Source organism: Hemitrygon akajei, chromosome 14, assembly GCF_048418815.1.
Source record: "Hemitrygon akajei chromosome 14, sHemAka1.3, whole genome shotgun sequence".
NCBI classification, from domain to species: Eukaryota; Metazoa; Chordata; class Chondrichthyes; order Myliobatiformes; family Dasyatidae; genus Hemitrygon; species Hemitrygon akajei.
Genome location: NC_133137.1, coordinates 7,114,868 through 7,136,852, shown reverse-complemented (window position 1 = coordinate 7,136,852; position 21,985 = coordinate 7,114,868). Strand labels below are relative to the sequence as shown.

Sequence of the window (21,985 nt, the reverse complement as noted above, 5' to 3'; positions counted from 1 at the left end):
ATAGGTTCTTGATTCGTAATGGCTGAGTGGGAAAATAAATCAGCCATGGTTGAATGGCTAAGCAGAATCAGTGGGTTAAATAGCCCAATTCTGCTACTCTGCCTTGCGGTCTTATGCCTAGAATTTACAGCAGCCAGTTACCCTACCAGCTCACGTTTGGGTTGGGGATGAAGCCAGAGAGCCCAGAGGAGACCGGTGCTGTCGCAGGGACAATGTGCTCCTCCTCTGGTGAGGTGAACGAGCAGCACTAACTGCTGCACCTCGGTGTCACTGTCCTCCACAGCCGCTTGTGGCAAAGAATTCCACAGATTCACCACCCCCTAGCTAAAGAGATTCTTTCTCAACCCTGTACTAAAGAGATGTCATTGTATTCTGATGCTGTGACCTCTGGTCCTAGACCCCACCCCCAACTCCACATCTGGAGCCAACGTAAAACTGGACAGGGGAAAGTCCGGTTTTCAAGGCATCAGAATGGACCTGGAAAGTGACGGTAAGCCATTGAAATCAAAAATCACAGAGTTTTATCTATAAATTTTGCAGCCATAAATAGTTTCTAAGATCAAACAACAAGCTAGGCGGTGAGTAGGTGTAGATATGATAACCTCTCGCCAGTCATAATTCCAACAGAGTTTCAGGGGTCTCTTGTCATTGAAGCCAAGGGGTTCACGCTAATGGGCTCAAGTTGCAAAGGCAGTCACTGTGGATGACTGATGCCCCATGAGTCTGCAGGGAAAACATGGGAGTAGAGGCAGCGTAGTTATTTTTGAAATGTTCAGCTAAGAAGAAAATTAAAGTAGATCTCTTTAGCCCTCACCTCAGTGAAACAATGCACTTACATGAAATCGACCTGTATCAGCTCTGGATTGTGCCAACGTACACGGACAATCTGCGATCTCCGACAGGAAGTCAGGAAGGGTCGTTTCATGGTTGACCCAGTTCAGGCACTTCTCTTTTGCCCAGGCTGCAGAATCTCTTCGGAAATCCTCCCCCAGGTGCCAGGCCAGAGCGTGGCTTGGACTCCACAGAGCTCTCACATTCCTGAACCAAAATAAAATACCACAACCATCAGCTTATCCCCTTCCTCCATAAACAGCTCAAAACAATAGAAAACACAGAGGCAGTTGCCTATAAATTATTTTTGCAAGAAAGCAGACACTAAAATGGATTGGCGCATTGCATTTATGTCATTTTGTTCAAGTTCCATTTGTAAATAATGGACACGCTCATGCATGACTCGCTGGAAAATGCCAATTTTGATGTTTTCTCCACTTGCACATGCTAAACGTGAAGAGCTTCATGAAACCAGGCACCACCCAGAACAAACAGGACTCTTTTACCTCTTACTGGCACCTCTTAAAGAAGAAGGGGTGGTGAGGGTTCTCTCCAACCACGGGGAAAACATTGGGCAACTCAGGAGCAGGACAGGAGAAAGAATGTTGCCTGGATTGGGGAGCAGGCCTTACGAGGACAGCTTGAGTGAACTTGGCTTTTTCTTCTTGGAGTGACGGAGGATGAGAGGTGATCTGATAGAGGTGTATAAGTTGATGAGGGGCATTGATCATGTGGATAGTCAGAGGTGTATTCCCAGAGCTGAAATGGCTATCACAAGAGGCACAGGTGCTTGGAAGTAGGTACAGAGGAGATGTCAGGGGTAAGTTTTTCATGCAGAGAGTGGTGAGTGCGTGGAATGGGATGCCGGCGATGGTGGTGGAAGCAGATACGATAGGGTCTTTTAAGAGACTCCTGGAAAAGTACATGGAGCTTAGAAAAATAGAGGGCTATGGGTCACCCTAGGTAATTTCTAAAATAAGTACATGCTCGGCACAGCATTGTGGGCCAAAAGGCTTGTATTATGCTGTAGGCTTTCTATGTTTCTATGATTCATGATATTGTTCCAACATTTTAACCTATGCTAAGATCAATTTAACACTTTCCTCTCTGCTGGTGTAGACTTTGCGTTCCTGGTGGGAATGGTTGTTCAAGGTCAGAGACCTATGGGTCACCTAAGGATGGACTGAAGTGGTGAATTGAGGCAGTGACCAGAGAGATAAGTGCCCTACCTGAGTGTGTGAGTGTCTGAAAAGCTAGTAGAAGCAGTAACATTTCTTATCAACCTCCCACACATTTACAGCTATTCAACAAAGGTAGACATGCCACGCCCATACACCTGCCAGCAGAGTCATCAATACTCTTTCAGGGTAAGCATGTGCAGAAATATAGGATGCCACAGCAGACAAGCACCCATATACAAGCCTCTAGGCTATACTGAATTGAAGAGAAGCGGTCAGGAAAGATCATTGCAGACACTACCCGCCCCGCAACCTGCTGTTTTCAAACACTGTCTCCTACGGCTATTAGAACTAAAACTTCACCTTCGAAGTTTCTTCCCCCAGGCAGTTAATCAGATCAACCATTGTAGTTACCTCCCCACCCACCTCTATCTATGACCTCAGTCACTGCACCACACTTTAAGCACCTTAAACTTGGTATAATGTTGTTTACATTGGAAGTAAGTTCTGGTATTTATGTATTTATGCACATTTTATTCCATATCTGTACATTGTTCTCCAATTTTATTGTTATATATTTCTTTGTTCTTTATAATTGTTGAATATTGTTGTTTTTGTTGCATGTCACACCAACACACCACAGCAAATTCCAAATACATGTAAAAGAAAATGGCCAATAAAGTTGATCTTTAATCCGTAGTTATTATGGCTCAATCACCAGAGAGCCAATATCCAGCACAGGATCTGAGATCATTGTGACTATTTCTGATCCTCCATTTCACACCCTATATCCCTCCTATCCATCATTCTCTTTGCCTTTGCCATATCCTTACACTTTACAGCAGGGATTCCCAACCTTTTTTATGCAATGGACCAATACTGTTAAGAAAGGGGTGATTGCTAGATAAAATAGGAGAAAACACACCAGAAGACTTTATATATAAATGGGAATCTAAATGGATACGGGAAAAGAAAGAATCTCCTACATTAAAACATTTGATTGATTTATGGAATAAGATAAATGTTGACGATGAGACAAAGAAATCCTTATTAGCAAAGAGATCTTTAATTCAAAATAGACTTATTCCTTTTACAATGGATAATCAACTTTTATATAATTGCTTTCAAAAAGGGATTAGATATATAGGAGATTGTTTTGAAGGAGGTATATTAATGTCATTCGATCAATTAAAGAATAAATATAAAGTATCAAACAATACTCTTTTTTGTTACTTTCAACTAAGGGCTTATTTAAGAGAAAAGTTAGGTCAAACAATGTTATTACCGAAATCCAATGAAATAGAAACTTTAATTCAAAAAGGAAAGATTAAAAAATGTATCTCTTGTATGTATAATTTGATTCAAAAACAAGCAATTAAACAAGGAGTCCATAAGTCAAGACAAAAATGGGAAAGTGATTTGAATATTAAAATTGAAGAAAAAAATTCATCAAGACTATGTCTTGAGAGTATGACAAATACAATAAACGTCCGATTAAGATTAGTGCAATACAATTTTTTACATCAATTATATATTACACCACAAAAAATAAATAAATTAAACCCAAATTTATCTGATCAGTGTTTCCGATGTAACCAAGAAATTGGTACTTTTTTACATTCTACTTGGTCTTGTTCTAAAATTCAACCTTTTTGGACAAATTTAAGAGTTTTATTGGAACAAATTATTGGAATACAACTTCCACATAATCCAATATTACTTTTACTAGGTGATATTGAAGGGATAAAACCGATATCCAAATTGAATAAATATCAGAAAGAATTTATAAAAATTGCATTGGCAGTAGCCAAAAAAGCTATTGCAGTTACTTGGAAATCAGATACATATTTAAGTATAGATCGTTGGAAGAAAGAAATTTATGGCTGTATTCCACTTGAAAAAACTACTTATAATTTAAGAGATAAATATGAAACATTTTTGAAAATTTGGCGCCCTTATTTACAAAAGATAGGATTAAATATATAGGTGCTCCGAAGATGAAATAATTGGTTACTTGGGGAAATAAATAAATATATATACTAAAGTTATTACGAACTCCATGGAGCATGTGAGGATCTTCCAATATCCAGGCATTCCTTTTTTTTTCTTTCTTTCTTTCTTTCTTCTTTTTTTCAATAGGGATGTTAGGGGGAGGGGTTAAGGGGAGGGGGATGGCTAACACATATTTTCTTTTTCACACACTTTTATTCTGTAACTATTTGAAAACACAATAAAAAGAAGGTTTTTTTTTAAAAAAGGGGTGATTGGACCCTTGCTTTACAGCAAGGCTTCTCCATTCCAAAGAGGAAGAAGAGATTGCATCCATGGCTCTGGCAGTTGTTTCTGTCAATTCAGGTCATTGACACTGGTAGGGAGTAAAGGAAAGTTTAGGGACATAATGAGTCAACAGGTGGATTGCAACCAGGCCAAGATGAAACCATCGCTCACTACATTAACGTACTACATTTACCTAATTTTAAAGGGCATTCAGAGTGACACTTAAGTAGGCAGGATATAGAAGAATATCATCCTAATGTGGCATATGGATTAGTATAGATGTGCGATAAGGACAGTATGGATGCAATGGGCTGAAGGGCCTCTTTCTGTTCCATATGACTGGGACTTGTAGGTCAGATCACTGGAGGGAGCATTTGTGCATTAGTTCTGCTCCCAGAAGTCTCAGGACAGGACCAAAGGCAGTGCCAAAAACATCAAATGAGTCTAGCTCATACAGAACTATGTTTGGCATGGACAAGTTGGGGTGATGGGCTTGTTATCACACTGTATAACTCTATGACCTCATGAATCTAACCAGTCCACCTAAGATGCCAGATAAAAAGTCATCTCAGCTTTGTTCCTGTCTTCGTGTGGAATTCATCCTTTCCAGCATGGAAGTGGTGGCCAGTTCCTCTCCTGAGCCCAGCCGTGGCGTCGTATCCAATGACAGAGGTCATAACCCTTCACTCGAACATGGTCAGAACCACCGGACTTTCCAATGAAATTGTACTAGTTACCATCCAAGATCTGCCTAGTGATACCAGTAGCAACCAGGCAGAAGTTGGGTAAGTCTCTTCAGTGTCTTTGGTTCCACTTTTATAATATCACAAGGATGCATCATGATTCACCAACCCCACCACGTGTACAGCCTCTATTGAACAAAAGTCTCAATCAGCAGAATTGGGGGAACTTTAACCTCAGGATCTTGCAATTCAAGAGAAAATAAAGAAAAATCATTTCACTTAAGATGTCCACTAACCATTGGCCAACACAAGTACTATGTGCATACCTAATTTCTCCCTTGACAAACTTCTCACCTTTCACTCCAGGATTTAAACAAGTCTAATGCCAGGGACTGATGATCTGATGAGACTGTTCCACCATTATAGACTTTAATATGTATTGTTCATGCATTCACTTTGTGCCAATATTATTTTTCTCTTCCACTGTAGCTATAAGGTAACTGGAAATCTCCTAGAACAAAGAATTTCTGCAGAGTTGAGATAGGATTGAAATATAGCGCAGATGGAGAAAGAAGGAAGAACTTTCACAACCACAAAATGGTTCAAAGTATTTTCCAGTCACTTAGTACCTCTGTAGTGTACAGAACACAACATTCACCCATCTACATCCTACAAAGAGCAAAACAGAGTAACACTAGAGTTTATAAGAGTTGTAAGATGACTCAGCTGAAGGATAAACATTAGGAGAGAGGTCGCTATTTTCTCTTCAGTTGACAAGATGGGGGCATTTCATCTGCTCTGGCTGCTTCCTCAGCTAGGTTCAGACACCATGTTACCTGAGCGCAAATGAACAACTTCCAAGTTTGCTCCCACAGTCCGAAGATGTACCAGTTGGTGAGTTAACTGGTCACTGTGAATTGTCCCATGATTAGATTAGGGTTAATTGAGGGTTGTTGGGAAGCAAGTCTCGTTGGGCCAGAAGTGCCTGCACCATGCTGTATCTCAGTAAAATAAAAGTCAACTTCCTTCTTCTGAGTGTGATTGTCAACGTGGGAAATGTTTTGGGTGCTACCATGGCGCAGCTAGAAGAGCCGAGTGACACGGGTTCAATCCTGACCTCGGATGAGGTTCGGAGTGGAGTTTGCACGATTCCTGTGTGACCGTGTGGGTTCCCTTCAAGTTCTCCGGCTTCCTCTAGCATCCCAAATGCGCGCAGATCGAATAACTTATCAGCCACTCTGTATATTACCTCTACTGTGTGAGTTGTAGAATCTGGGGAGAACTGATGGGATTGAGAAGAGAATGAAGTTAGTGTAATTGAACGCTGAGTGGTAAGCATGAAGTGAGTGGGATGAAGAGCCCGCTTCCCATGCTAGATAACTCCACAGTAAAGGACCACCTTGGCATCAACATGACCAGGTTGCAGAAGCCAGCTACAGGTCTAGCAGGTCCTGGGAATTCTTAAAAATTATTTATGAGTATGAGTATTTATGGTGTTTTAATTAAACTGACTCTTTCTTTTGTCATTTTTTAATCTAATTAAAAATGCTATTTTTTAAATCCAAAATGAATAATACACCAAAAAAATACATGAATAGTTTTGATATACTTTTAACATTTAGAGACATTTTGAAATAACTCATCATTCTTTGACTGCTGTTCAAGGCCTGGCCTCTGTGTGCAGTTTGATGCTTTGATTAGTTTTATTGAACAGAAATTGAAAGTCCCTATTGACTGCAACACAGGCTTAGCATCCGGGTAAAGGCCCTCACTGGGTAATGAACGGATTCCATTTTTATAGACACTCATAAGTCAAATTTGTCTATAAATCAGAAAATACATATCTCCACATGAATGACATCAAAGGCACGTAAGACTGATGAAAAGGTAGAATCGCCACAAGGGCAGAGAAAGGAAACTAGTTGCGCCAAACGTAGGAATGAACACATGTATATATGTTGTACTTTTTAATTTAATTATATTATGGGAGTTTATTTATATGAAAGGGTGTCCATAAGTTGGGCATTTGGAACCTGTGGACTCCTTGTACACTTGAAAACCTCTCATCATACCAGCGCCGATGACGAGATAGGTTAATACTCACGGCGCACCAGCTTTTTCCTTCTTGTCAACGAGACGTAATATTCCAATTTCCCATTGCAAATATTTTTCTGCAGCGGATTTGGGGGTGAAAGTGAATGTTCCATTGTTTTGAACGGCTTCTCCAATTGAGTACAGGTACATCCAATTCCCCGTCCAGGAATCTGAATAAGGTGTACCTGGCAGAATATGTACGCAAGCAGTGAGAGGGAGCTATTTCAAATTACATTTACGAAATCACTCATTTCCCATGCAAAGTTTGTAAATGCAAAGCGTCATTGCCTTGAATTTAAACACCAAAGGATTTCATTATATGTGTAATAGAGATTTACTTAAAATCTGCAATCTGTAGCATTTTGACCAGCACCAGCTTGCTGCCCGCAAAGTTCACCTGCAAGCTAATGGTCCCAATCTCTGTGACTGGGGCCGTATTGTCGAGCTGCGAGTGAAGATCCAGGCAGTATGTAATGATGAGCTGCCTGTGTGAGTGGAAGGGCTGGCTGCTAGCTGTCCCAAGTGGAGGGTAGGCTTAGGTGCTGGAGCAAAGTGGGGATCGCCCATTTTATCTTGATTCCCTTCTGAGGCAGAAAGACATGGTGCAGCCTACAAGCAATCCCACCAATCCATTCCCATGCCTATTTCCCTGTAACTTATTCCAATACATACACAGTGGTTAATTAATCTACTAATCAACCAATCTGCACATCTTTAGGATCTGGGAGGACTCAGGTGATCCTGGTGGGAACCTACAGGTAAAGGTACAATTGCATCTACAGTCACAATCAGGATGCTGATTCTGACATTCTAGAACATGTACAATCCTAATCTAACTCTACCACACAAAATAATCACTTACCATTTTCTCTGTAACCCCAGAGCTCAACATTTAGAAGTCTGCTTGGGAGTGATGAACGGTTCCAATTGAGCGTCAGGGTCCCAGTGACACCAGGCGTACCGTAGTACTGCCATTTGGTTCCATTCTGCAAAACGCTTTTCTTCGAGTCTGGAAATTTGCCGTGATGCACTGCAGGTTTGAGGAGGATCAACAGAGAAGAGTTTAAAATAATTTACAGACGGCAGTTAATGCTGGACAGTTCCAACTCTTACATCGCCATAAAGACAGGGAGACTACACTTACAGAGGACATATATTCTTGACAAGTCTCCAACATCAACATTTCAAATGTCTCCCCCAACATTCCTTAAGAGTTGGGCTCCTCTCTAGGAGCATGGATACTGGCTGATCGGAGTTCTGATAATATATCATGTGCTTGATATTCCCCTGCTCTTATATTTTATGCCCTGACTAATGAAGGGAGGTATTGTGTGTCCCTTCTTAACCGGCTGATCTACCTGTGCTGCCACTTTCATACACCAATGTCTCTCCATTCCTCAGTACTCTCTGGAGAATCTGGTGAAAGAATATTATTAATTCATATTAAAATTAATATTCTATTAAAAATATTATTATTCTTTAATTGAAGAAATATTGGCCTGAATTGGGGCATTAACAGTCAGAAGTTCAAGGCTCATCTTATCTCATGATCAGCTATACTTCAAGAAGAGCTGAAGATCAGACCCCAGTGTATCCAACGGCCTGCCCTGACGTACACCTATCACTGAGCTCAGCAGCAAGGTATTGATGCTCTGAAGAGAATAGTTGTCTACAAGACTGATGAGAAAGGTGAGTGCAGGTAAGTCGAAGGGTCCCAAATTGGAAACTGTTTCTCTCTCCACTTATACCATCTGTCCTGCCAAGAGTTTCCAGTCATTTCTGGTTTTTGTTCAAGTTCCCAATATCTGCACTGTGTTTTGATTTCCAATCTCAAGTAAGTGCCTGCATTTCTTTACCTTAGGTCAAGGCTTTTAATTATTTGTTAGCATTGTATGGTGTTTTAATTGAATTTATTCCATTAATAATTTCTAATTAGTTTAAAATATACCCTATATTCCCAGTGAAATTTGAAACTAACTCGAAGTCCTTTGACTCCTTCCATAGTGCCACCCTCTGTTCAGAGTGCACTCTTGAGTCAGGTTCAACATGATTCAGCCCAACAGGGCTTCTGGGGCAGAACGACATCAAAAAGAAGAGGAGAGATCGTCCATATCATAAAATAAGTGTAGATTTAGCATTTAATTAGAAGTACCAAGTCTGGCAGTTGGTATGAAAGCTAGACTGCATTCCGTGCAACTTATTAATGTATTTGTGGGTTCTCAATAGGGTCTGAACTATTTCGACTCTAGGTCCCGTTACCTCTCATTGTTGATACCTTCATAGCTAAACCAGTGTTTCTGAAGACCATCTGCAAATAGAGTAATCTTTTGTCACGTACATTTGTGCCTCCTAGGACAAGGTCCCAAATGATTTTGTATGGCATTTCATCACGATATTAATTCCTCCAATAGTGGATATCAACCATGGGTGTGACTGCTGAGGACCCCATCACGTGGGTACTTCAGCTGTTAAAGTTAGCACTATTCCTTCACTGTGGGCTTTAATTAATATCTAAACTGCCAAAACTGACTTCTGAAGTTCAAAGTTCAAAGTACATTTATTATTAAAGTCCATACATATCACCACTGTTTACCACTTTGAAGTTGGTTCCTTACAGGCATTCAAAGTAGAACAGAAAAGTACAATAGAATTGATCAAAGACTGCAGACAAAGATTGACGAACAACAAATACAAAGTCCTAAAGAAGGGTTTCGGGCCGGAACGTCGACTGTTTTCTCTTTTCCATGGATGCAGCCTGAACGTCTGAGTTCCTCCAGCATTTTGTGTGTGTTGCTTTGGATTTCCAACATCTGCAGATTTTCTTGTGTTTGGAACGTGCAAACACATTTGCACATGGGGATTGCCAAACGTTATGTGGATTTTCTGGTGTAGTCTACTTTGTCATGTGCTTTGTTGATATCATTCTGGAGGAACGTTGTCTCATTTTTTAACTGCATTGCATTTGTGGTTTCTAAATGACAATAAACTGAATCTGAATCTGAATCTGAAATTGGGCAGCACAATAACATAGTGGTTAGTACAACAGCTTCTCTAACTTCCGTTAATGCCCCTCCTCCACTTCTTACCCCATCCCTGACATATTTAGTTGTTTGCCTGTTTTCCATCTCACTCTGGTGCTCCACCCCCAACCTTTCTTTCTCCTGAGGCCTCCCGTCCCACGATCCTTTCCCTTCTCCAGCTCTGTATCACTTTTGCCAATCACCTTTCCAGTTCTTAGCTTCACCCCACTCCCTCCGGTCTTCTCCTATCATTTCACACTTCCCTCTCCCCTCACTACTTTCAAATCTCTTACTATCTTTCCTTTCAGTTAGTCCTGACGAAGGGTCTCGGCCCGATACGTTGACAGCGCTTCTCCCTATTGATGCTGCCTGGCCTGCTGTGTTCCACCAGCATTTTGTGTGTGTTGTTTGAATTTCCAGCATCTGCAGATTTCCTTGTGTGTGACCCCAGTTCAATTCCTGCTGCCTCCTGTAAGGAGTTGGTATGTTCTCCCCATAAATGCGTGGGTTTCCTCCACATGCTCCAGTTTCCTCCCTCGATCCAAAGACAACCTAGTTGGTAAGCTAATTGGTCATTGTAAATTTTCTTGTGATTAGGCTCAGATTACATCAAGGGATCAAGGGAGATAGATAGATAGATAGATAGATAGATAGATAGATAGATAGATAGATAGATAGATAGATAGATAGATAGATAGATAGATAGATAGATAGATAGATAGATAGACAGACAGACTGATAAATAATACTGAAAATGTGAGTTTTAGAGTTGTTAAAAGTGAGTCCACAGGTTGAGGAATCAGTCCACAGTTTAGGTGAGTGAATTTATCCACATTGGTTCAGGAGCCTGTTGTTGAAGGTAGTCAATCAGATGACCAGGTCTTGGAAATTGTGAAAGCTGCTGCAAAGTATCACACAGATTTTAATTTGTAGAATTAAGATATTTCATCTTAAAAGCAACAAGTTGCACACAAAATGCTCAACTGGTTACATTAAAGCTGACAAGGGACCACCATCATTAGTATACCAGTTGCAAATCACAACTAGAAACCATTGTCTGCTTAGTGCATAGCAGTGCCTGGACCAATATCACATGGAGAGCATGTCAAAAGACTTTGTCTTCAGCACTATCAGTTAATTCATTGATAAAACATTAATTAGTGGTAATAGAGTATTAAAAAAGCAAAATGTTGACTGGGTAGGGCCAGTCTGAGTTGGATTGTGCCCTAGTCAGCAACTGCAGGAAAGGGCAGCGCCCAGTCTTTTCTCTACCAATTTACATGGATGTTTAATTGATGAATGTGCTTTTCCAGGCAATCCTCCCAGTGACATTTCTCTGAACTGGGAGTGTATGAAAGAAGAATGAGCCCTTCCATAGAGTTATGTATTCTCCGGTTTCAGTGGAAAGTGAAATTCTTGGGATGTATGCCAAAGAAATGAACCCTATCTGAGTTGGACTAAGGTGAGTGGGAGGACAGATGATTGGGAAGTTTTTAAGGAACAACAGAACTTAACTAAAAAGGCAATATGGGGAGAAAAAATAAGGTACGAACGCAAGCTAGCCAGGAATATAAAGGAAGATAGCAAAAGCTTTTTTAGGTATGTGAAGAGAAAGAAGATAGTTAAGAACAATGTTGGGCCCTTGAAGAATGAATTGGGTGAAATTGTTATGGGAAACAGAGAAATGGCAGAAGAATTTAATGAGTACTTTAGATCTGTTTTCACTAAGGAGGACACAAGCAATCTCCCAGATGTATGGATGGGCCAAGGACATAGGGTAACAGAGGAAATGAAACAGATTGACATTCGGAAGGAAATGGTGATGAGAGGACTGATGGGACTGAAGGCTGACAAATCCCCAGGTCCAGATGGTCTGCACCCTAGGGTACTAAAGGAGGTGGCCCTGGAAATTGCAGATGCATTGGTAATCATTTTCCAATGTTCCTTAGATTCAGGATCAGTTCCTGAGGATTGGAGAATGGCTAATGTTATCCCACTTTTTAAGAAAGGAGGGAGGGAGAAAACAGAGAACTATCGACCTGTCAGCCTGACATCGGTGGTGGGAAAGATGCTAGAGTCCATTATTAAGGATGAAATAGTGGCATATCTAGATAGCAGTGATAGGATTGGGCCGAGCCAGCATGGATTTACCAAGGGTAAATCATGCTTGACTAATCTGTTGGAGTTTTTCGAGGATGTAACCAGGAAGTTAGATGGGGGAGATCCAGTGGATGTAGTGTACCTCAATTTTCAGAAGGCATTTGATAAGGTCCCACATAGAAGATTGGTGGGTAAAATGAAAGCTCAGGGCATCGGGGGGAAGGCATTGACATGGATAGAAAACTGGTTGGCAGATAGAAAGCAAAGGGTAGCGGTGAATGGGTGTTTCTCGGAATGGCAGGTGGTGACTAGTGGGGTGCCACAGGGCTCGGTATTGGGACCACAGCTGTTTACCATTTACGTTAACGATTTGGATGAAGGCATAGAAAATAACATCAGCAAATTTGCTGATGATACTAAGCTGGGTGGCAGTGTGACATGTGATGAGGATGTTAGGAGAATTCAGGGTGACTTGGATAGGCTGGGTGAGTGGGCAGATACTTGGCAGATGGCGTTTAATGTGAATAAGTGTGAGGTTATCCACTTTGGGAGTAAGAACAGGAAGGCAGATTATTATCTGAATGGTATAGAGTTGGGTAAGGGAGAAATACAAAGAGATCTCAGAGTCCTTGTTCATCAGTCACTGAAGGTGAATGAGCAAGTGCAGCAGGCAGTGAAGAAGTCTATTGGAATGTTGGCCTTTATTACAAAGGGAATTGAGTACAAGAGCAAGGAAATCCTTTTGCATTTGTACAGGGCCCTGGTGAGACCACACCTGGAGTATTGTGTACAGTTTTGGTCTCCAGGGTTAAGGAAGGACATCCTGGCTGTAGAGGAAGTGCAGCGTAGATTCACGAGATTAATTCCTGGGATGTCTGGACTGTCTTACGCAGAGAGGTTAGAGAGACTGGGCTTGTACACGCTGGAATTAAGGAGATTGAGAGGGGATCTGATTGAAACATATAAGATTATTAAGGGATTGGACAAGATAGAGGCAGGAAATATATTCCAGATGCTGGGAGAGTCCAGTACCAGAGGGCATGGTTTGAGAATAAGGGGTAGGTCATTTAGGACAGAGTTAAGGAAAAACTTCTTCTCCCAGAGAGTTGTGGGGGTCTGGAATGCACTGCCTCGGAAGGTAGTGGAGGCCAATTCTCTGGATGCTTTCAAGAAGGAGTTAGATAGGTATCTTATGGATAGGGGAATCAAGGGATATGGGGACAAGGCAGGAACCAGGTATTGATAGTAATGGATCAGCCATGATCTCAAAATGGCGGTGCAGGCTCGAAGGGCCAAATGGTCTACTTCTGCACCTATTGTCTATTGTCTATTGTCTATCTCTGGCTTTCTACCTGTGGCCTGCCGCGCCCTTTGTGGGTGAGGAAGCATTCAGAATTAACTTTCTGCCTCATCATAGCTACTATTGTGAAATATGATGAATCAAAATTACTGACAATTACAACTTTGCTGACACTGGGTTTTGCTCCTTTGTAGCCTTATTAATTTAATGGCCAATAAAATTTTGCAGTAATAAAAAGTTTTTGCAGTAACTGAAGGAACCTCACACATATTCAATATGTTAACTAGCATCAGAATCACGAAGGCCGATGATGCCTTCAGTGTTGAGAGCACTTGTGCAAATCAAAGATAAGCACCGAGTAAGACTATTTCATTAAAAAGTTAAGTGTTTTTAGTATCCGCGTCTGTTGAATGAGAAATGATTTCACGGTCGCAAATAAAAATCTTAAATTGCTTGGTCTTTTATTCCCCAAGTGATCATGTTGATGTCAAAACTTAAATAAACTTACAATGAATTGGCTTTTTAGTTGTACATTGGCTGCACACCTACTACCTCATGGAGCCAAGAAGCACCACGAGGGATAAAAAATATGGCATATGTTAATTTTCTGACATTAAGTTATGAGGAAGTTGTCCATATGGCTGTATGGTAATTTGATAAAATATTCCTTGTCTTCCAGAAGATTGCTTCTATTATTCCATTACTTCTTCAAATATAGAACAGGTTTTTTTTGTACGGCTATGAATATACCCTCCTAAATTTAGCATGTGGTAATAACTGGGAACAATTACAACACAGCTATCTAATCAAGAGTTCAATTCAGTGTATCAGCTGGGAGAGCAAAGCTCATAAAGGCTTATAACCTTAAGGTGTTAAGCAGAGATTTCCAGGTCTTGTACTTAACCTGTAGAAATAGTACAAACTTTTCATGTGCCTTTCAGTAAAAGCAAATCCAAGGAAAAGCAATTTTAGGGAAAGTGGAGGGCCTGTGGCCTTGGCTACCTTCACCCTATGGAGTCTGTGGAATTCCTGATATTCCCTTTGCATTCGTCCAGCCTCACTTAACTCCTCATACTCATTCTCCATCAAACAGTTACGGGGCTTGACATAACATATGGGCAACTCAGGTCCAGTACGGACAGCAGCAGGAGTGAGTGGGGCGGGGAGGAGGAATGCTCATTCACCCATTCAAATGTCAATGGTCATCAAATAATCAGCTGAAGTCTCAAGAGAAATTGTTTCCCAACTAAACTGTCCACTCAGTTTTGGTCAAAGACAACAAGCTCCTTGCAATATACTTGCAAATGTTTCAGGAACATTAGGTTCTGAACATTTTAGTTCAGCCTTGCTGGAAGAAATTCTCCATTGCTGCAGAATGTGGTAATTCCAGGGATTTGTTTGCTTCCTGTTACCAAGGTCATCTCATTTACATGTACGTGCACTCACACAAGAGAAACGATGGCAAGAGCAGAGAGTTTAATGAATTCTTTGTCAGATGTCGAATTAAGTAATTTGTGACCGATTCTGCAAAGCAAGAAAAAACTGCAGATGCTGGAAACCTAAATGAAAAGGCAACAGGTATGACTGCATCTGTAGCAAGAGAAACAGAGGTAACACTTAGGGGCAAAAACCCTTTTTCCGAACGAGGAAGAAGAGAAAAGAAGTTCATATATTTGCCAGGAGGGTGGGAGAGAGCTGATGTCACTGATAGAGAAAAACTGGCGTGAACATGAAGATAAGCTGCAGTTGCAACCCACACTTAATCTAGCAAAATGTTTTGTTGATATTGAGGGTGGAACCCTGATATAGTCTTATTAATTTAACTGCTAATAAAGTTTTGCAGTGGTAAACTGATCCACCTTTCTAATTGATGAACTTGTAATAATAATTTCAAAAATATTCACTCTGTTGACCAACATCAGTATCATGAGGGCAGATGATGGCTGCACTCAGTTTTGAGAGCACTTCTGCAGGTCTGAGATAAGCACCAAAAAAGATCACTTCATTAAAAAGCAAAATGTGTTTATTGTCAGCAAGTGTTGACTGAGAATTGATTGCAAGATCACAAGTAAAGATTCTAACCTGCTTGGAATTTTATTCTCATGCAATAATATGATCTCAAACCACAGCTTTCCTTCCCCAATATACTCTACGTTTGAATGTCATTTACAACCATGTACTTCATTGTTCCATTTAGAACAATGTGCTTCAATAGAATTTTCTCCAGGTTGGAACAGAAGCATGGTGGTTAGTACAATGCTTTGCAGTTTGCCAGCTTTAGAAACAGGTTACAACTCCTGCTGTGGTCTGTAAGGAGTTTGTACATTCTCCCTGTGACTGCACGAGTTTCCTCCATATGCTTCAGTTTTCTCCCACGTTCCAAGGATGTACAGGTTAGAGTTAGTGAGTTGTGGGCATGCTGTGTTGCTGCTGGAAGCATGGTGACACTTGCCGGCTGCCCAACACAATCCTCGCTGATTTGATTTGATGCAAGACAACACATTTCATTGGATGTTTCAATATCCATGAGACTAATCTTTAATCTTTCCTTTAACCTTTAGGGTGACTATCTTCAGCAAAGTTTTCTTCAAAGTGTCTTCTCAAAAATAAGCAAACAAAGGCCCAGATCTCACTGACCATTGCCACCATACGAAAAGGCCATTCACAGTTCACCAGGATTAATGCTAACCTGGTCCAGATGTAAGGGGTCTATGTTGCTGGCTCAAACCAGCTCAGTCTCAAGCATCGAGAACTGAGCAGCAACAGTGTTTCTGGTGGGCAGAGTACCAAGAACTAGCCCAAAGTGCCTGGAAAGGCTTCAGAATGACATCAATCCCAGCTTAATGTCATCATTAAGGACCCCCACCACCCAGGACATGCCCCCTTACATAGAACATAGAGTACAGCACAGGAACAGGCCCTTCAGCCCACAATGTTATGCCAAACCAGCTAAAAAGTAAATCAAAAATGCCCAAAAACTAATCCCTTCTACTTACACAATGTTCATATCCCTCCACCTTCCTGACATTCATGTACTTATCTAAACATTACAGCACTGTACAGACCTACCTCTGATATAACCCCCTATATTTTCCTCCAATCACCTTTAAATTATGCACTCCCTTATAGACGTTTCCACCCTGGGAGAAAGTCTCTGCTCATCCACTCTAACTCTGCCTTTTATTAACTTGCACGTTGCTATCAAGTCACCAATCATCCTCCTTCATTCCAAAACTCCTCCTTATCTAGCTTTCTCAACTTTTCTCAGCATCAGACTCAGGGTCTTTATCATCAGCATGTGTCGTGAAATCTGTTAACTTAGCAGCAGCAGATCTATGCAATACATAATATAGAAGAAAATAGATAAATAAATTATTAAATAAATCATTTACAGTATATGCATATTGAGTCGATTAAAAATCGTACAAAAACAGAAATAATATATATTAAAAAAGTGAGGTAGTGTTCACAGGTTCAATGTCCATTTAGAAATTGAATGGCATAGGGGGGGGTTTCCGGTGATGTCATCATCGAGGACGTCAGCTTAAGTCACTAGCTCCTCCAGAAAAACACGTGTTAAGCCCCGTTAACCCGTCAAATATAGTATTTTTCAAAAACTATTTGAACTGAAAGGAGGGGCAAGAATGGGGAAAAGGAATGGAAATTTAAAAAGCAACACTGCGGAGCCTGTGGCCGAGAGGAGTGCAGCGAGCCGCTCTCCTACCCGACCGCGTGCTAGCGAGGCGGACGCTGGGCCTCGTTCAGGCAAAGCGGCAAATATGATCGAAATTCTGAAAGAGGTAAGGGAGTTCCAGAAAGAAATAAAGCAGCAGCTACATGATAGTAAGTCAGAGCTCACCAACGTCAATCAAAAAACAGCGGTGGCAGAGACTCGAATTGAGAAGGTGGAAGATCGCGTTAAAAACATTGAACGAATACTGAGTAAGACGATAAAAATATTAAATCACCAAGAAGGTAAACTGCTTGACCTGAAGGGAAGATCACGGCAGAAAAATATCAGAATCTACAATGTTCCTGAAGGAGCGGAGGGCTCATCTATGACGGAGTTTGTCGGAAAGTTGCTGTGGGACACGCTGGAGCTTCCCTCAGCTATGGAGCTGGAAATCGAGAGAACGCGTCGCGCGTTAGTTCTGAAGTCTACCCAAGATAAGCCACGCTCAATAATAATTAAACTCCTTCGGTACAGCACCAAGGTGGGGATTCTATGAAGGGCCTGGGGTAAGAAGAGAGTGTTTTTAGATGATAAAGTAATATATTTCGACCAAGATATTACCCCGCTGTGATCCTGCAGAAACATAAAGAATACTCTGAAGTAAAGCGAGTACTAAAGCAAAAAAAGATTAGATTTCAAACTCTGTACCCTGCTAAACTTCGAGTGTTTTATGACGACGGGACGTGGTTGTACCAGACAGTGGAAGAGGCAACTACAGACATGAAGGCCAGAGGGTTGCCCGTCAGCGTGACCAAACCGAGGGAAAGCCTGGCAGAGGAATTATCCCGCTCTGTTTGGGAAATAGTGCGAGAATCGAGAAGGCAGGAGATGGGAGGAGGCCGAGAGAAGTATATCAGGAAGAGACCGGGAGTTTCCCAAAGACAGTCCTCAACCCCTTCAGAAGAGCCATAAGGTTTGGCGAACTCTCAAAATGCTGAGAAGCTAAATGGAAGCAAAAGTAGACGGCGATATACCTATCTCGAGAAATACTTATTATAATGTGGATTTTATATTACTTAGTTGTGATTCTTTATTCACTCACTTACTCCTTTTTCCCCACCAAAATGAGAATACATTTATGTGTGCATATATGTGTATGTATGTAATATAAGTGTATATGTGTGTGTATATATACACCTGTGTGTATGTGTGTGTGTGTGTGTGTGTGTGTGTATCAGGGAAATCTTTTCTGTGTAATAGATTTGTTCACTGACTTTTATGAATACTGCAATGGGGGCCCTCAACTCAGAAGTAGGAGGGGTTATCCCCCACAGCTAGACATTTCCTCTAGCTCAATGCAGGGTCATCTACTAGAGACCTCGGACTTGGAATCACACATTCGTTGCCATTTGTGTTATTACTTGCGTTTCTTGGTTCTTATTTGTTCAGTGAGTAGATCGATTAAGTTTTATTTTAATTTCAATGGTACATTGACAGATAAATACAGATGGTTAAGGACAAGGTAAAATTCATTTCTTTTAATGTCAATGGGCTATTAAATCCAATCAAACATAATAGAATTTTATCCAAATTGAAAAAAGAACAAGCCCATGTACTATATTTACAGGAAACTCATTTAAGTGATAATGAGCATAAAAAACTAAAGAGAATGGGCTTCACTAATTTGTTTTTCTCCTCATATAAATCAGGACATAGGAGAAGAGTTGCTATTCTTATCTCAAGTAAGCTAAATTTTGAAGAAGTATTCGAAATGGGAGATACAGAGGGCAGATATATTCTGGTAAGGGGGAATATAGACAGAAATTCAGTTACTCTGTTGAATATGTATGCACCACCAGGAAGTGAATTTGGTTTCTTTCAGAAAATTACTGATGCTATGGTAACGGAAACAGAAGATCTCCTGATATGTGGGGGAGACTTAAATTTACAATTATAACCAAACTTAGACTCTTCCAATAGAAAAACCTATGAAACAAAATCTTTACACAAGAAAATTAATACACTTTTTGAGGATGTTGGTTTAATTGATATATGGAGGGACCTTTTCCCGGACAGAAGGGATTACACTCATTATTCTGCTCCCCATTCTGTATATACAAGAATAGACTATTTCATAACATTTGGAAAAGACAAAGACAAAATTAACACCTGTGGAATTGGAACAATAGATGTAAGTGACCATGCACCTATATATTTATCTGTTGATTTTGACCTACAACCAAAGAATACTATTTGGAAACTAAATTCAAGTCTACTCAATGATCCATACTTTAAGGAACAAATTAAAAAATAAATTGGTCTCTACTTAGAATTTAATGATAATGGAGAGGTTTCACCTCCCATTTTATGGGATACTCTGAAGGCGGTCTTAAGAGGGAAAATTATAGCGATATCTTCATCTAAGAAAAAAATAAGGAATAAAACATTAGGGAATTACAAAATAGGCTGAAGTAACTAGAGAAAAAATAAATTGAATTTGGCACAGGATACATTAGGGGGAAATTAAAAGAATTAGGAATGAAATTAATAGTTTGGCTACGCAAAAAATCAAGAAAAATTTAATGTTTCTGAAACAGAGACATTATGAAAGTGGATCGAAATCTATGAAAATACTGGCGTGGAAACTGAAAAAAAAATAGCAGAAAATACAATTCATAGAATTAGGGACCCAAGAATGAAAATGATAAAAAATAAGCTAAGTGCAATTCAAGAAGCTTTTGAAGTGTTTTACAAAACTCTATATTCCAAAGTTCCAGAGGAAAGCATAACCCAAATTGACACCTTCTTGAATTCTCTAGAGTTACCCACTTTAAGCAAAGAACAAAATAGAATGATGACTGCTGACATAACTGAAGTTGAATTAAAAACTGCAATTAATAGGCTTAAATTAAGCAAGTCACCAGGATCAGATGGGTATACGGCAGAGTGGCACAAAGAATTTAAAAATCAATTAATTCCTGTTTTACTCCCCACACTGAACTGGGCTCTAAAAAAGGCACAAATGCTACCCAGTTGGAAGGAAACGATAATCTCAGTTATACCAAAAGAAGGCAAGGATAAAATGGAATGCGGGTCATTTAGACCAATATCCGTTCTTAATGTAGATTATAGGTTATTTACCTCCATTATGGCCAAACGATTAGAGGAATTTCTACCCATACTGATACATAACAATCAGACAGGTTTTATACGACAATGCCAGACACAAGTCAATATATGAAGGATACTTCACATTATGGATCATATACAAAAAAATTAAATCGAAGCAATAAGCGTGGATGCCGATTGGAATTTTCTTTACAAAGTTTTACATAGATTTGGTTTCCAAGATACAATTATTAAAACTATACAGACACTATATGACAATCCTACTGCTAGGATTAAAATCAATGGCTATTTATCAAATAGTCTTACCCTAGAAAGGGGCACGAGACAGGGTTGTGCATGATCACTGCTACTTTTCGCATTATATCTGGAACCATTAGCTCAATACATCAGACAAAATGAAGATATCAGGGGAATTACTATTAAAGGGACAGAGCATAAATTGGCTTGTTATTGCCCTAATCTAGGGCAATCAACATACTCTTTACCTAAATTGATGCAATCCTTTGAGCAATATGGTCAATTATCAGGATACAAGATCAATATAGATAATACCCAATTACTTTCATATTACTATAGCCCACCAAGAGAAATTGAAAGTTGATACCCCTGGGCATGGCACACAGAGTCTTTCAAATATTTGGGCATCATTATACCAAAAGATTTGGCAAAATTATCAGAATGCAATTATCAGCCTTTATATAAAAAAGTTAAGGAAAATGTGGCAAGATGGAACCTGATCCTTTTTTTCAGTCTCAGTTCAAGGATTGAGTCTATTAAAATGAATATACTGCCCAGACTGTTATATCTCTTTCAGACCCTACCAATAGAGATTAATCAAAATCAATTCCGTGAATGGAACAAGATGCTATCAAGGTATATTTGGCAGGGTAAAAGGCCTAGAGTTCATCTCAAAACTTTGCAATTAGCAAAGGAAAAGGGGGGGATGGGGCCTACCTTCTCTTAGAGATTATTATTTTGCAGCACAGTTGAGAGCTGTGATATGTTGGTGCAACCCATCATATGACGCTCAATGGAAAAACATTGAGGAGCGGGTACTTCCCATCCCCATACAAGCAATTCTGGCTGATAACAACCTGCAAAGGTACATAAATACTATTGATAACCCATGGGTGAAATTGACTCTTAAAATATGGAAAACTACTATAAAAGAATATAATCTAGAGGGAGATATTGCAATTCTTAAATGGTGTGCATATGACTCGGATTTTACACCAAATAAATTGGATGCCAGATTTAAGGACTGGACAGATAAAGGAATAACAGTTCTTTGCAACATAATGAAAGAAGGAACACTGTTCAGTTTTGAAATGCTTAAAGAGAAACACTTATTAGAAAAACAAGATTTTTATTGGTATTTACAGATGCGACAATATGTTAATAAGACGTTTAAAAATGTAACCATGGCAAGTACATGCTTGATAGAGCTATTTAGAAAAGCATATAATTCAGATAATGGTAGTAGAATCATTTCATGCATGTATAAGGGGTTGTCAAATCTTAAAACACATTTGACTTCATACATTAAAACAAAATGGGAGAAGGAAGGAGGGATAATTATATCAGAGGAGGAATGGACAACAATATGGAGATCTCAGTGGCAGTGTACCAGTTCACAGAAATGGAGGGAGTTTGGATGGAAAAACTTGATAAGATATTTTATTACACCCTCTCAGAAATCC

General features: G+C 40.0%; 1 protein-coding gene across 2 annotated transcripts in view; it reads right to left on the bottom strand.

The window, feature by feature from the left end:
* susd2 (sushi domain containing 2) overlaps positions 1 to 21,985 on the bottom strand; it is a 110,801-nt gene that overhangs the window by 52,652 nt on the left and 36,164 nt on the right. For both annotated transcript variants that reach the window (XM_073065441.1, XM_073065440.1), the window contains exons 5-7: positions 7,926 to 8,093; positions 7,074 to 7,248; positions 837 to 1,038 (exon numbers count right to left, since the gene is read on the bottom strand). In XM_073065441.1, the coding sequence (XP_072921542.1) occupies positions 837 to 1,038; positions 7,074 to 7,248; positions 7,926 to 8,093 (545 nt within the window). The remainder of the gene's footprint in view (positions 1 to 836; positions 1,039 to 7,073; positions 7,249 to 7,925; positions 8,094 to 21,985) is intronic.